Here is a 17,104-nt window from a genome sequence, read left to right on the forward strand (position 1 = left end):
TAATGGAAACAAGGATGATGGACAGATTCAAGGAAAAATATTAAGAGATTTAAAATATGAATTTTGTCCATAAGGACTTTGTAGGGTAAATTTAAAATATCGTCCAATATTTTAAGTTGTTGGAGCCTAGATGGTAATGGTAGTAATGCTACCTGAAGGAGGAAAGAGTGTAATCACGTAGAAAATTATTAGAATATTTAGAATGCGTTTAGTTATTAAAGCTGAAGCGTGTAACATTTTCGTACTGCTGTCAGTTGATTAAAAATGTTAATCGCGATGAATCTCATAATTTTGTTGTCGTTAATCACAATTAATCACAATTAATTTTTTTGACGTTAATCGCGATTAATTGCAGATTGCAGACACCATATATACTTCTTTTCCTGTCAAAATGCATTTATTTATTTCTTAGGAAAGAAAACTAAAAAATATGTGACAATATAATGCTTTATCACCATTTTCCAAACAAAGCCTTCCACAGTATAAAGACAGAAATGCACTAAAATAGCACCAATTCAAGTAACATTAAACGTTTCGCAAAGTCTAACTGGGAGTTTGACTAATTGAAAGAAATAGTCTCCCTACAGGTTGCATTTTCATTGCAATGGGCATTAAATCCCTTAAACTCTCATCCTCCACAATATTAATTTGCCGGTAGACTGTGGCTATCCGCTTTCCTACAGCAATCGTGAAGCTGCATTCTTTATTCATGTCAGAGCGTCAACACCAGCGTCACTTTGAACTCCACATGAAAAGCGCTTGCAGACAAAAACGTCTCATTCAGCGTTTTGGTGTGGTGATTAAAATGCGCCTTACACAGGCTGTAAAAAATATCACAAGTCGCATCTGGGCTTGTTTTGTACATCAAATAGCTCTAAAAGCACTGCTGTGTGTGAGTTGTAGGGCTGAAATGATTAATCGATGTTATCAACAACAAATTGTCATTTGAAACGCTAATGATGATGTGGGAGAGCAGCATTTCAGCTTGCGCTTGACTGAGGAGAGGAAGAAAGAACAGGTCACAGTCCAGACACACTCCAAACTTTCCAAACAGATTAAGGTGATGTAGATCGCAAAGCATGAGGGAATTATAATACAAAAATGCTAAATAAGTAAATACAAAAGCAGTGCTGTCACGACATGAAATAAAGCTGAGCTGTACAAGGTGTTCCGCTGAAGCAAAATTTGCCTGTCCGAGCATCTAAAAATGAAACACATTATATCTTTAATGCATCCTTTATTAAAGTTCAAATAATAAGGAAGTGGTTTGTATAAATAAGCACAAACTCCAAAACTGGCATTTCTCTATGCAGTCAGAGCCGCTTATATGAGTAGCATGAAAAACAGCGCGAGAGAGTTTCAAACTTCTCCCAGCTGATACCCTGCTCGTGCGGAGATGCTCATCCCTAACGCGCGCTTGCTGCAGCTAGATTATAACGCGATGGATCGCAACGTAGTAAATCATAATGTGTGTCATGGTGTGTATCTTATCATGAAAAAAAATTGGCAACACGCAGCTCTGTTAAGAAGAAAGCGTTTGTTTTTTGTGAGTTAAAGATGGATCGAAATCAAGTGAACAAAAAGGTGAGTGTAGTCTTAGCCCATTATACAATGCAAAAAAAAAACTGTTTTTTGATTTGTCTTTTTTGTTTGTTTGTTTTCCAATATAAATATCTAAAACTCCTTACGTACATTTACTTTAGGAGCTATACTGCAGAAGATAAAAATGTTATAGGAGAATGTTGAATATAATATTTAATATTTAAATATTTTAAAATATCAAAAAATCCTTAAAACATGATATGTTTTCCTGAGAAGCAACATATAAGATATTTAGACTTGCTTTCAGAGAATGTATATTTTGAATAACTTGAACTTGAATAAAAGTATATTTTGTCTTTACTGCACTGGCAAAAGTATAAACAAGTGAAGAAATACACTTATATACAAAATACACTTATAGGCCTATTCAAGATACATTCTCTGAAAGCAAGTCAAAATATCTTCTATGTTGCTTCACAAGTAAATGTATCTTGTTTTAAGGATTTTTAGATCATTTTAAATGGAAAACAAGACAAAAACACTTGATAACAATAGGATTTTTTTGCATAGATTTTTGTAATATTTTCAAGTATTTTGTCCCCTTTAATGCAGTGAATGTCATTTAGAGGTATTTTTAAAAGATGATTTTGTCCTCTTTATTGTTAGTAAGCACGTTTAATACAACCTTTTAAGTCGAGACACAAGCAGAATAGTCGGTTAAGAGCTAATGATTAATCGTTGCAATAATTGCTGAATAGTCGAATAATCATTCTAATAATCGTTAGATTAGTCGATTATCAAAATAATCATTAGATGCAGCCCTAGTGAGTTGTGGCATGTGCATAATGCAGCGTAATGACTCCGGGTGGACACATTACAAAGGTTCCGCCCTTCACAACAGTGTTTATGCTATATAAACAGTAAATGCGTTATTTGCGATTAAGAAAAAATAACGTGTTAAACTGTTTCAATTAATCACATGCGTTAACGCGTTAATTCTGACAGCTTTACTTTTTCGTATGTTAAAATACTTTTTCCTATCCCAGCCTAATATGCAGAGACAACTATAAATAAGCCATTCGTTGGTTAATTTTCTCAAAAACTGTAGACACTGTCTCTCTGGCGCTATAAAAATAGCTCAGTTTGTTTTGAACGACCCGTCCAGCCAGATACTACAACAACATTGACTCGACCAATGTTTGAGTTGGGGGTGGGACTATCTGTTTGTTTGATAAACAGCAGACTGGGGGCGTATTCAGAAAGCTGTTTGAAAACAATGTTTATTTTTGCAAATCCGTTTGGTGGCACAGAAATTACCCACTACAGCTTTAATTGTAATCATTCCAAACAAAGTCTAATTTAAAAGTAATTTTCATTTTCATCCCAGTGTGTCCAGAATTTTCAGTTTCAACCAAGAACTTAATTCCGGTGCATCACTAGTTAATACAGCAAACAAACTTCACACAAAATCATTTAATAACAAAGAAACTACTCTATAAGAAAGTATGGGTTCAATGTCATCATATACTCAAGAAAATGGACATACCCTGACACCGGTTATGTCCCCAGTGTCCTTGGCTCGGTCTACAGACACGGAGCGCTTGTTCTCAAACATCTTGACCCTGTTTAGCACAGACTGGGGCTTCATTGCGGGGTCATCATTATCATCTCTGGGGGGAGGTAGCAAAGGTTTGGGTGCTGCTGGGTGAGACTGTTCCCCTAGAGACAAGACCGCTTCTGGTTTGGGTGGTGGAACGGGAGGTTCTGAGTTCACTATGGGTTCGTGCTGGGCAGGTTTGTACGCCTGGTTCAAGGGTCCATGGTTGTATGAGGGTCTCATTGCAGCATCGCTGTAATACTGCTTTGGTGGATCTGGCAAGCGATGCGCGTTGCCTGGGAAACCATGCAGCTCGGGTTCGAAAGGCGAGCGAGCATCGTAGGAGGTTGTGGGAGGGGGTGGAGGAGACGGCTCGTCGTAGCGCACCGGTGCGGGTTTAGGGTGCCGTGGCCGGTTGTCGTAGCCCATAGGGGGCGCCCCATCGTGGTGGGACTGAAGGGGACTGAAATCCCTGGTGGGGCCATCCTCGTACGGAGAGCGGGGTTCGTACCCCAGATGGGGAGGAGGCTGGGGGCCCTGATGGTAGCCGGACATGGGCAGCGGTTGCGGTGAAGTCTGCTGCTGGTCGTAAGGGTTCCACTGCTCATTGTAGTGAGGCACACGGTTGTCGTAGTGCAGGTGCAGGTCGCAGTTGTGAGGCTTTGGTTGAGAGTAGCCGCCACCATCGTAGCCGTAAGGCGGGTGGTCGTACTGGCGGTATGGCTGTTGGTCCTGGTAGACAGGCTGGTGGCTGTATGATAGAGAGGTGGGGGGGCCTAAAGGCTGCTGCTGCTGGGGAGGGGTGGGCTTCACGCCGTGGTTCACTCGGACTTGCTCATCCATGCTGTATAGATCCTTTTTATACATCTGTGAGGGACAAAGCATCAACTATTAGAGCCTGAGAGCTAGAAAAGAGGAGAGTGCTCACAACGAATGCGCAATTTTACCAAAAAGAAACTTAATCATTAGAGGTAAGGAATTTCAGAAACAAAACACATCTGAGAGAAAGAATAATAATATTTTAAAGGGTAATAAAACAAGCATCAGGTTTCAAATCGACTGCAATAATATCTGCATTTCCTGAAGGAAATACTAGTGCTTGCAAGGCAGCAAAACAATAGTGTTGAAGTTTCAGGTAAGTTTAGGTTTGAGGATTTGGTTCCGCATAAATGAAATGTCGCATCAGAGCTGCTTTGCCGTAGTCGTGATTGTACAACAGAACCAACATAACGTGATACCATCTTTGCAATGTAAAGTGCAGGGTGCTCACAACAAATGTGCAATTTTACCGAAAGAAAAAAAACCTTAATCGTTAGAGGTAAGGAATTTCAGAAACAAAACAAATCTGAGAGAAAGAATAATAATATTTTAAAGGGTAATAAAACGAGCATCAGGTTTCAAATCAACTGCAATAATATCTGCATGATATGAGAAGTTTTATTGGACTAAAACTGATCCGTCACCCATGTTTTTGGGTCCATTTTCCCAAAAGAGAAAGTAATTTTTAAATGTGTTTATCTGCTAAAAGTATATTTTGTCAATGGTTAACAGTACACTAGCATATAAATAGTCTCAAAGCTAACAGACATAGACCAAAAGCAACAAAAGTAAACATTTTCTTTCAAAGGGGCTTTAATTTAAAATGTCGATATCTATATCTATATATATATATATATATATATATATATATATATATATATATATATATATATATATATATATATATACACACACACACACACACACACACACACACACACACACACACATATATATATATATATATATATATACATATATATATATATATATATATATACATATATATTTAAAAATAGATAGCACACCTAAGACTGACATTATCTACAAAATGAATTGCAGAAAATTGTGAGAAAAAAATGACAAAAATGTTTTTGTGGAATATCAATTTCTGCCTCGCAAGCACCATAATAAAAATTACTCCTGACTGATCAGAAAAATATTAATAATGGATTAATTATGCAATAAAACAAGCAACTTATCAGTTTACTACACAGCTCTACAGTTTGATAAGAAGCCCTTCAACACTGACATGTATAATTCCTCCACTTGGTTACGTTTCTTCCATTCCTCATCTTGAGAGATATCTAATAAATATATAGTAAGATCAAGTGGAGCTTCGAAAACATCTGTTCTTGAAAGGTTCCTTCTCAAACTTCAAAGTATATCCTGAAGACAGTAGAGCTGTAAAAGGTCTAATGGCTCCTACAAGACATTTTTACGGTGTGAAAAACACAAGAGCTCCTACATAACATCTTCATCTCACGTCCTTGAGAGCAAACGCTGAAGACATTATGCAGAATTAATTCAGCTGTTTTCCTTTTACATTGCTGTAGATACTGTCTGCAGGTTAAAGGAACATGCAACTACAGAAGTCAATTCTTGCAAATCAGGGAAAGGTCCGTTTGCAATTAAGTGACAACTCTACAGTGCATCCAGCGGCCATAATTACAGGTGTGATTCAGGTCAAAGCCAAATGCTACAGTTATGGCTATCACTACAGACTAGGGCTGGGCGATATAGCAAAGAAAATTATATCTAGATACTTTTTGACCATATATACATACATATATATATATATATATATATATATACACACACACACACAGTTATTTATGTATTGCTCTTGATTTTATTTTATTTTTTCTTCATATAAAGGGACCACTGTATCAACCAAATGGACTTTTTTTTGCAAAGTAGATTCAAAATTTTAAATACATTGTATGATTTTAATTTTAGTGATGCTGCAAACTAATCATTTAATCTGAGTTTTGAATAGATTCATTGAAATTAACAATTTCTGAACTGATTTTCAGAATGAACGTTGAGTTACCTTTTTTAACACGTTTTTTGCTACTAAAGTTTAAATCCAAGATGCTATTACAACATGTCTTTACATGTTGCATCAGAATCATTGCGATATTCACTATGTTGCTCAATGGAGATCGACAGTCTTTTTTTATGACCAACTATGATACAAATTATTTTTGTTTAAGTATCCGATAAATTATATGCAGAATTTTTTTTATTATAATTTTATTTTTGCTTCATTAGACTACAAAAATAAAAATATGTATTATGAATACTGCCATTGTATTCAAGAAAAGTTGTTTTGCGATCTAAATGGTTGTCAACTTTGTTTTGGGGTAGAAATATTTTTGGTCTCAAAATGCTAAATGTTTCTCATTTGAAATTAAGGGAGGTTGTGTAAAAAGTTGAGTAACTTATGAGCAAGTTACTTCACCAATAAACATCGTTTTACCAGTTAAATACAAAGTGCTGTAGTGGATTTTGTGGGCACTATTATTAAGGAACTCAAATAGCGGCATCTATCGGTAGACCCGATATTGAAGAATTGTTAACCGATTAAGCAAAAAAGTGTGAATATCAGTAAAATGATCGGTCAAACTGATTATCGGTTTCTCACTATTGCTTAAATTTACGTCGCCAGAAACTCATCACGAATATACAATATATCGCCCAACCCTACTACAGACACAACAAGCTGAAAGAAACATCATACATTAGGAGCCATGCAAGAGGAGGTAGTACAAGGCAACAAGTGAGAATACTGCACTTCTACGGCTTAGAAAAAGACAAATGCAACGGGGCCTTGTTGTCCTGTGGTGCATGTGTACCAGTTACACAGTCTCTGTCGTCGTGTCATAGGAACACACACAGCACACGCGTGGGGTGGGCGGAGCATCATGCAGATGGTGGAGTGGGAGGAGACAAAGAAAAAGTGATCGACAAGCAAGGTTGAAAAGAGAGCTGAGGTAAAACCGGGCCAGAATGTCCCAGGAGCGGATCCAGCCTCTGGTTGTGCTGGGTGGTGCTGGTACCTTTGGATCTGGGCCAGGAGGAATCGGCAGGTGGGGTTCGTGTGTTGGGGGCTGAGCGAGCTCGGGTTCGGGCTGGGGGTCGGGAACGGGGACAGGGCTGTTAAGGGAGTCGGCCTGAGGGGTGCCAGGTGGCTCCTCGGGGTTCGTACCCGCTAGTGGCGCGGTGGGTTCGACAGTAGGGGGCGATGCTGCCACTGCAGAGGGAGGGGGTGGAGAGGCCAGTGTGGCCTCAGTTTGCTGTGGAGTATGGGGCAAAGAGGTTACAGACAAATGCTGCCAACATCACCAGCTAAAACAAGTAGCTACAACCACCAAAAGCATCCAAGACCAGGTTAAACGGTAACTACTGAAAGCTGAACAAAGTTCTCCTGATATTGAATGAGTGGTATGACTGTCTTTAGTTTTACATGTCGCAGAAAAACTAGAAGTGGTTCAATCCTGTAGTATATCATTTTTTTTCCCCCACAAAAAATTAGAAAGAAGCAGAAAATGAAGACTTACAAAATGTATTTACAAAGAGCATACCTCAAATAGTATTCCAAAGAAGAAAAAGGAGAACAGGTTTAGTTTTATCATACACAACCAGTCAAAGGTTTGGGTACAATTAAGTGAATTTATGTTTCTTTTGATGTTTAAAACCTTTTGATCTAAAATGTTTCTGCTTAAATGCTTAACCTCTTCAACTCTGGGGTATTTTAGGGCTATTCCACTAGATGGCAGCAAGTAGTATAATTTTTTTCCCCACCTTCTGTCACAGAATGCCATTCTGAAATGTAGGTGGTGCTCTAACGTATTTTAGACCTCACAGAGGTGCTCGTCCATAGACATTGTCTAATTTTCAGTTTATGCACCACTCCCATTGTTTCATTGAATATCTCGGCCTCTGAGTGGACTAGAAGCTCAATCTAGGTGTCATTAGCAAGCAGAGATCCTCCCATTTGCACTGATGTATAATACTCTATCATCATTAGTCAATAACATATATTTAGAAAAGATTTGTTTAGCATGCTTTTCCTGCTGGACCACAAATATTGTTCTGGACATCTAAGATATAACATTGGATTATTCACACAAGCAAGCTCACAGACAAGTACTCAAGTACAAAAATGGCTCTTTTTTTTTTTTTTTTAAGATATAGCACCCCCTTTTGGACCAGCCGGTGGGACCGCAGAGTGGAAGAGGTTAAAAAGCATCCCAGGTGACATTTATGAATTTGGTTGAGAGAAAGCCAAGAGTAGAGGTCGACCGATTTATCATTTTTACCGATAAATCTTTGCAGATAAAAGTTTAGGTTACTGGCAGTAATACCAACAATTAAACAAATACAAAAACATAAAAAAAATATCACTGACTCCTTGCGGGGATACAGTTTTGTCTAAATCTGTAATTTTTATCCTCACTTCAGAAGATATATATATATATATATATATATATATATATATATATATATAAAAATTTCACTATATAATTCCCATACTTCCATTTGTGTTATTTCGTAGTTTTAATGACTTAACTATTCTTCAAAAATGTAAAAAATAGTAATAGCAGGTGTCCGAACTTTTGATTTGGTTATGTACAACATTATGCTGAACAAAAATAGAGCTGAAATTCTCCATGATAAAAACACTATGGTATTCCTTATTATCCGTACCTGCTGGGGCGCTGCCATCTTAAATCCGGCTGGGTCAATGCGGTTAACTGGCTCTGGTTGTGGCACGGCATGCTGGTAGCCTGGGTACCCGGCTGCGTCCTGAATGACGGGCGGGTCCTCTCGCACGGGCTCTGACGAGCGCGTGATGGCCGGCTCACTAGGCAGGCCTACCTCATCGTTCATGGTCTCGTCCAGCTCCTGGTCGGTGTAGGCCCCGCCTTCCGTATCAGTGTCTTCGTAGTCTGAAGTGTGGCGGCTGTCGGTGCTGTACATGCTGTACTCGCTGCCTGGTGCCGAGAGGTAGGAGAGGCGGTCGTCGTGGATGTCAAGGTCATCGTCAGGAGCACCGTCTGCCTGCAGGTGGAGAGAAGGGGGGAGGGAGGGATGGTTAGGATGAGTTTAATGCCCCGCAGCAGTGGAGATGAAATGGTGGAGGGGTGAGAGTGGATGCTATGTCTGTGAAATAATCAGTACATGTTACTTTTGGGAGGAAAGAAATTCTAATAACAAAGCCTACATACACTTTCCACGATGTTTTCTGTACAACCATTTGTGGAGACTGCTGCACTATTAATTGAAACGATTCGTTTTTTTAATGAATCTCCCCCTAAACGGTAAATCTTCCTCACTAGGTTGGAAGTACAGCTTCTAACCAGAATAATCTGCAATCTGGACCAGACCTTCTACCGTTTAGGCCAAGAGATCTGTATATTGGCATAGATGTAGAAATATAGAAGCTTACCTTGCCCTCTGAGACCCAAACTAACTGATTCTGCTGCTGCTGGATATTCTCTTTCAAAGCACCGTACCAACCATCATTCATGTTGTTCAAGTTAATGGTGGCTAAAAGAAAGTAACAATGCAATTAATTACAGAAGCCTTGACAAACATCAGAGTTAAACACATTAATAAAAAAAACTATGTGCTGCCCTCTTGAAGTGCAATGCATTAGTGGTCCATTTGCTTGCTTTCTCTTTCGTTCTACTCACTGGTGAAGAGGTGATGGTTGTTCTTTCTCAGTTTGAGAGCGCGCTCGTACAGCTTTCTGGCACTCTTCCTGGACTCAGAACAGAGTCTGGTCCTCATGTTCTTCACGCCCTGCTTGCTGTCCGGATTCAGGAACACCACGATGGGATACCACTGAGCATAGTTCAGCCGATCCACTGCGTTAGGGGTGATGTCCAGCACTGCATGTTTGTCCTAACAGCACAATGAAATCATGAGATAGATGTCAAAGCCAGGTTGCAACAAAGTCTGTCACAGAAATTTTGGCTGACGATTAATTCGTCACACAAATAATTGCGTATAATGATTTAATTGTCTGTGTTGTCACTTAGAGTGTAAGCTTAAAGGAATGTTCTGGGTTCAATACTGAATAGGCTAAATCGACAGCATTTGTGGCATAATGCTGATTACCACAAAAAATTATTAATGTTTTTTTTTTTTTAAGGGTTTAATCACAGAAATTTACACACACAGAAGCTTATAATCTTATAAAAGCACCTGCATTAATTCTTCTGGTAAAACTTATTTGAGCTGTAAAGTTGTTTAAATGGCCATTTTTACAGTCATTTTAGTGTTTAGTGACATTACATCGTCATGGTAACGAAGTTGTAAAATTGGCTCTAACTTTACACAGAAAAGGTTTGTAAGTGATTTTATCACACTAAAATCATGTTTACACGCATATCCTTTATGTCTTGTGATTATACTTTTGAAAAAGTGAGCATTTTAAAGTTCAAAAATTGGCCCCCATTCACTTCAATTTTAAGTGCTGTACTGGAACCAAGATTTTTTTTTTTTTTTTTTTTTTTAGAGGAGGAACAGGTTGAAATAAATTTTTGTGGTAATCAACATTATGCCACAAATGCTTTCAATTGAGCTTAACTTGTATTGAACTCGGAACATTCCTTTAATACACTTACACCTTAAAGGGATAGTTCAACAAAAAATTTAAGTTCTCTCATCGTTTACTCACCCTCATAACATCCCAGATGTGTATGACTTCCTTTCTTCTGCAGAGCACAAATTAAGATTTTTAGAAGAATATCTCAGCTCTGTAGGTCTACACAATGCAAGCAAATGATGATCAGAACTTTGAAGCTCCAAAAAGCACATAAAGGAAGCATAAAAGTAATCCACATCTTCAGAAGCGATATGAAAGGTGTGGGTGAGAAACAGATCAATATTTAAGTCCTTTTTTATTATCAATCTCCACTTTTACTTTCACATTCTTCTTTAGTTTTTGGCGTTTCACATTCTTTGTGGATATCGCCACCTACTGGGCAGGCAGGAAAATTTATTGTAAAAAAGGACTTAAATATTGATCTGTTTCTCACCCACACCTATCATATCGCTTCTGAAGATACAGACATAACCACTTAAGTCTTATGGATTAATTTTTGCTGCCTTTATATGATTTTTGGGCCGTCAAAGTTCTGACTACCATTCACTTGCATTGTATGAACATCCAGTGCTGAGATATTCTTCTAAAAAACTTTGTGTTCAGCAGAAGAAAGAAAGACTTACACATCTGGGATGGCATGAGGGTAAGTAAATGATGAGAGAGTCATTTTTGAATGAACTATCCCTTTAAGTAGTAGTCCTTAATTCACATTATCATACAATTGTACAATAAAATCAATAATTACTGTAAATAAATATTGAACAAGTGTAGAATGGCATGCAGAATAATATTTTAAATACACATTTCTTTTTACAAATGTTTCTTTTTGGGTCTACTACATCCTGTTATATTTTTGGAACCCAGTCAACCTGGAAATTATAATCATGTATTATTTATTATTTAATATTTATTTGTTTATATTATAATTGTTGTTGTTGATAGTGGTATTATTATAATATTAGGCAATGGTACTATTTTTCTGAATAAAGGGAATTGGATGGCAATATTGGACTGGAATTGAAAGTGCACAATAACTGTTGTTATAGCAAAATAATAGCGATTAAATCAAATAATCACGATCAGTTAATTATGCAATATAACCAGTTGAGAGGTCCGGTTTGTGGGATTATCCTTGCAAAAATAGAGTTGACAGATGAAATTGCCACTGGATGGCTGTTAACTGAATTATGTGTCCATACTTACTCGGTCAATGATCTGTTTAATGGTATGGAGACGGATGATTCCAGAACTGCGCTGGTCTGTGCCGGCATCTCTGGGTTCACTCTCTGAGAGAGGAGACAGCATTGTTTGATAACTCAAAATTTTTTGCTGTTCTACAGATTATCGTCAGTGTATGAAGGAGATATGATTTAAATGCTTTTGAATAAAACTTACTCGCAAGTTCAAATAGGTCCACCTCCTCTCTGGATAGTTTCTCTCTTGCCACGTCCGCAATGGGTCCGAAAATGACCACAGGTCTCAGGAAACCAGCTTATTATGCAGGAGAAACAACAAAAGATGTAGAAAAAGGGTCAAAAAGAGTCAAAGAGGCTGAGGGTCACGTTCACACTAAAGAGCATCTCAATGAATCCCCATAGTAATGGTTCTTTTTCAAATCACCTGTTATTTGCTATTATTGCCGTAACCTTTTATACTTTAACATTAACAGTCATTAAAATACTGTGTTAATTATTGCCAAGAGTTTACAAAAGCTGCATTTCCTACAACAGTAGCCTTAAACCATGCCTAAATAGCTATTTGGCTATTGGTTAACATTATTTTCCACACCCATGGGGCCAAAAACATAAAAGTTGTTTCAGAGGCGGAGAACATTATTACATTTTGATGAAAGATTACGAAGGCAAACTTTATGTCTTTGAAATAACGTGCACTGATGAATCGAGCACAATAAGACCAGGAAAGTGTATTAAGAAAGTAAACAGTCAGTTCTGATGTCAAACTGTCTTTAAAGAGCCATCTGAACAGAAAATAACAATTAGAAAAAACATTATCATTTATAAGGGGACACAGAAAGCACTGCCAGACAAACCTGTGAAACGCTTCAAAAATAGATAATCAAATGAGATACAACCATGGCAACGACATAGCAGAGCTAAAAACGGATGCAGTTTGAATGGCATACAGCTGTATGTACCTTCTCTAAGCACCACTCTCTCATAAGCTGGAAACTTGGTTTGGACGGGCTGAGCTGAAAGATCCTCTCTGCTCTTCCTCAGGTTTCGTTTTGAGCTCCGCAGGCCACGGAACCTCCAGAAATCAGCCCGATCTCCTCCTGGGGTCTTAGGGAGAGTGTACTGTACACTCGACAGCTGCTCAGCCCTGCAAAGAATATAAAAATGCTGAAGCAATACCACATCAAGCATGCATGACTCAATATAAAATACAAACTGACAAATAAACAATCTTTATACCTGTTCTTATTCGGGATGATGCCCCGCTCCACTTCCTGGTGGTTCTTGCCGATGCGGATGGCGAGCCAGGAGCCCAGCTTGCCATTGTAAAGGGTATCAACCACTCGGAAAACCTCGCCCTTATTGAAGCTCAAACCATACGGCGACTCCTTCTCATATTCAAAATGGGTCCTGATGTAGAATGAGTCACCCACGTCGGACTCAACAATGCGCCGGTATACTGCGACGCAAAAAGAGGACATGAGAATCAGCCAGTAGAGAAACATCAGTTTTTAGATTATTAAGAAATTGTAATTTTTAGATTAATATATTACTTAGAACTTTTACTCTGACTGAAGAGGCATATGATTTTAGTTGATGGAAATAACATAAACATTAATGATGTAAGTCGACTAAAATAGTTAATCACAATTATTCGCATGATATTTCATAGTTGCATGATTTTACATATCTAACTGCATGTTTTTTCATTGTTAATTGCGATTAATGGCATGATTTTTCATAGCTAATCATGTTTTCCATAGTTAATCACGATTAATGGAGTGGTGGTGGCGTAGTGGGCTAAAGCACATAACTGGTAGAAGGTTGCTGGTTCAATCCCCACAGCCACCACCATTGTGTCCTTGTGCAAGGCACTTAACTCCAGGTTGCTCCAGGGGTATTGTCCCTGTAATAAGTGCAGCGTAAGTCGCTTTGCATAAAAGCGACTGCCAAATGCGTAAATGTAAATTAATCGCATTTTTCATAGTTAGTCGCATGATTTTTCATAATCACACAAATTGTTATAGTTAATCGCGATTAATCGCATGGTTTTTCATAGTTAATTGCATGATTTTTCATAATCACAATTAATCACACAAATTGTTATAGTTAATCGCGATTAATCGCACGGTTTTTCATAGTTAATTGCATGATTTTTCACAGCCAATCAAAATTAACCACATGATTTTTCATAGTTAGTCGCATGATTATTAATAGCTAATCACATGATTTTTCAGTTCATCGCAATTAATTGCATTATTTTTCATCATTAATCACATTTAGTTATTAGCTAATCACATGATTTTTCAGTTCATCGCAATTAATTGCATTATTTTTCATCATTAATCACATGATTTTTCATAGTTAATTGCGATTAATTGCATGATTTTTCATAGTTAGTCGCATGATTATTAATAGCCAAATCGCATGATTTTTCAGTCGCATGATTATTAATAGCTAATCGCATGATTTTTCATAGTTCATCGCAATTAATCACATGGTATTTAATCGTTAATCACATGATTTTTCATAGTTAATCGTGATTATTCTCAGTTTTGAAAGTGCTGAAATTTGACTATATATACACTTCCTGTCAAAATGCATTAGTTCCTTCTTAGAATAGAAAATAAAACAGTATGTAACACTAATATTTTATTAACATTTTCCAAATAAAGTATTCCACAGTATAAAGAGACCAACTGATATATAAAATAGCACCAATTTAAGTAACATTAAACTTTTCTCAAAGTCGAGTTGGGATTTTAACTAATTGAAATATTTATTCCTTGTTGTTTGTGTTTTCAATGCAATGGGCATTAAATCTCTTAATCCCTCACCTTCCACATAATTAATAGTTGATCACTTTGCTACAGCAATCGTGAAGCCGCATTTCACATGATTTGCCACTTTGAACTTCACATAAAAAGCACTTGCAGAGAACATCTTATTTTGCTTTTAGCACTGGCACCGTCCACAAAAATTATATTTCATCCGAATTGTCTGGAACACGGCACCATGTAAATTCTGATGATTCATTCCAGTGGGTCGTGTGAATGCGGCTTATTACAAGTCCCATCTGGGTTTGTTTTGTACAAAAAAGATTATGGTTAAGAGGTTCATTCTCCATTACATGTCAATGTAATGACCCCGGACACATTGCAAAGGTTATGCTCTATTTCAATCAGTGTTCAGCACTCACACGGAGCTGATAAAATGTCAGAATCTACTGTGAAAATTTGTACGTGAGTTAAGCATGTTAATGAAAAATTTACGCATTCAACATTTTAAATTAATCGCATGCATTAACGTGTTAATTTCGACAGATCTAATAAACATGAATCAAATATATTAAAGATTAATATGTTAGATTAAAGGACTGAGCTCCTTAAAAACTTCTAATGAATATATTGAAGTATAAGCTACTTTCAGAAGTTACTCTGGGAAATCCCATAAATCCCAAACCCCATAGTAAAAACAATATACTATGACTGGATTAATTCAGTCAATTCTTTAAGGAAAACAAAAACCTTGATAATGCATTGTTAATATCTTGAAGTCTTTTTCTCGACTTATTTTCATCAACAATATGTTTAAACATATCATATCCTCACCATCTTTCTTCTTCTGAGCCAGTATGGTGACCTCCTCTCCTTTGGGCAGGTCCAGCAGAAACAGCACTGCCTCCTCACGGATGATGTTTGCAAAGTCCACATTGTTTACCTGAGAACAGCCATTAAAAAAGCATTTTCTTAAAGCCTCTCTAGAAGGTAGCTTAATGAATGAGAATTTTTGTCCTAACTGCTCCAAAACAGGTCTGTGCAACATACAGAAAGTGTGATTGTGTATATTGCTGGCGATGTGTTTTTTTGTGAAAGATAAGGTGACAAACACTGTTCTGAATAAAGAAAAAAACCCATTAAGAAAGAGAAAGAGACAGAATTTGGCAGAAAGGAGAAGGAATCGACGTCACCAGGGAAACCATCCTGTGAGAAGGCAAGCATCTTCACACACACTGAGGTGAACAGCATTTTTACAGCAGTGGAGGGACATTTTGGAAGCAGGAACTGCCATAAAACTAATGCTGCCATTAAAGAGCCCGTAAAAACAGTGTTATAAAAGCGGGAACACCAAATCTCCCTCCACCCGCAGACCTTTAAGAGTCCCACTCCAGTTATTCATCACAACAGCTAAAAGCCACTACAATCATCTAGAAGATCTAAGGCCAAAATCACATCTACAGTAAGAGATGCAATGGTTTGAGTACACACCAAGCAGGTATCAAAATAAGACAAAACTTAAGCTAAAAAGGTCAAACATAAAGGCATGTTCCTGATGTAAAGGCTGTTTCAAATACATATAATATGAACATTACATGACAGTATATGTTATTTTCAATTTAGGTATTTCTTTGCACTATTTTTGGCCCCTCCTCTCAGAAGCTTTTCTTCCCTATGCCTACTTATGCGATTTTTCAAAACTGTTGTGGGAACTAACCTGGGTGGTTTCACAACAATTTAAATGGATTAACTGAATTGTTTCCCACGTAAAGTGTTTTTAATCAGTCATATATGAGGTTCCATTTTGGCTAATATGGTTCCTTAGAAAGTAGCTGTCTATACAGACAATAGATGAGCTAGGAAACGTACCAGGTTTTGGAACAGAGCAGAAGTGTTGTGCGGATATAGTGTGATGCTCATAAAGCACTATTAAGTTTCTAATGGTAATTAATTTCAGTTTTATGAAGTTCCTGGATTGAGATGGTCAGGAAAGAGCATTCTCACCCTGAGAATCTGGTCTCCCTCCTCCAGGCCCTCTTTAGCAGCAGGACTGTCCTCCAGAACACCCGCCACAAATATACCAACATCATTACCGCCCGCGAGTCTCAACCCAACACTCTCGCCCTTCTTAAACTTCACCAGTTTCATGCTCGGCCTGCAGGCAGACACAAACATTCACGTCCAAACACAATCATGACATTTGTTTAAAGAGCAAAAAATTGGTTTGCCCCACTGGTGTGGACATAAAACTCTGTGTTGGGAAAGCTGTAGTACCGTAAGATACTGTCGTCGTGGGTGACACTTGGCACAGGGGCGTCCGCTGGACTTACGGGCAGGTCCACATCAGGCTGGCCGGGTTGGGCGTATACTGGCTTGGGCTCTGAGGGGATTGAAACACAATCAATATTTAAATAGAGAACATACATGCATAAAAGTATATTGGAACTTGATTTTTTGGAAACCTCTTACTATTAATGTGTACAATTTGCTTCTGAAGGAATGCTTTTTAAAAGTGTATATGTATGCTCCTGTAAGTGTGCGCATGTGCAGTGACCTC

General features: G+C 37.8%; 1 protein-coding gene across 13 annotated transcripts in view; it reads right to left on the reverse strand.

Moving 5' to 3' along the window:
• LOC127435738 (tight junction protein ZO-1-like) overlaps positions 1 to 17,104 on the reverse strand; it is a 155,868-nt gene that overhangs the window by 10,437 nt on the left and 128,327 nt on the right. For 9 of the 13 annotated variants that reach the window (XM_051689381.1, XM_051689380.1, XM_051689370.1 and 6 more), the window contains 12 exons: positions 16,822 to 16,927; positions 16,552 to 16,702; positions 15,382 to 15,490; positions 13,010 to 13,229; positions 12,733 to 12,917; positions 11,973 to 12,068; positions 11,781 to 11,863; positions 9,661 to 9,871; positions 9,414 to 9,514; positions 8,672 to 9,025; positions 7,021 to 7,257; positions 3,089 to 4,006 (listed from right to left, as the gene is read on the reverse strand). In XM_051689381.1, the coding sequence (XP_051545341.1) occupies positions 3,089 to 4,006; positions 7,021 to 7,257; positions 8,672 to 9,025; positions 9,414 to 9,514; positions 9,661 to 9,871; positions 11,781 to 11,863; positions 11,973 to 12,068; positions 12,733 to 12,917; positions 13,010 to 13,229; positions 15,382 to 15,490; positions 16,552 to 16,702; positions 16,822 to 16,927 (2,771 nt within the window). The remainder of the gene's footprint in view (positions 1 to 3,088; positions 4,007 to 7,020; positions 7,258 to 8,671; positions 9,026 to 9,413; positions 9,515 to 9,660; positions 9,872 to 11,780; positions 11,864 to 11,972; positions 12,069 to 12,732; positions 12,918 to 13,009; positions 13,230 to 15,381; positions 15,491 to 16,551; positions 16,703 to 16,821; positions 16,928 to 17,104) is intronic. The other 4 variants (XM_051689382.1, XM_051689376.1, XM_051689374.1 and 1 more) reach the window with 1 other exon arrangement.

The sequence above is a fragment of the Myxocyprinus asiaticus genome, chromosome 46 (assembly GCF_019703515.2).
Source record: "Myxocyprinus asiaticus isolate MX2 ecotype Aquarium Trade chromosome 46, UBuf_Myxa_2, whole genome shotgun sequence".
Classification (NCBI taxonomy): Eukaryota; Metazoa; Chordata; class Actinopteri; order Cypriniformes; family Catostomidae; genus Myxocyprinus; species Myxocyprinus asiaticus.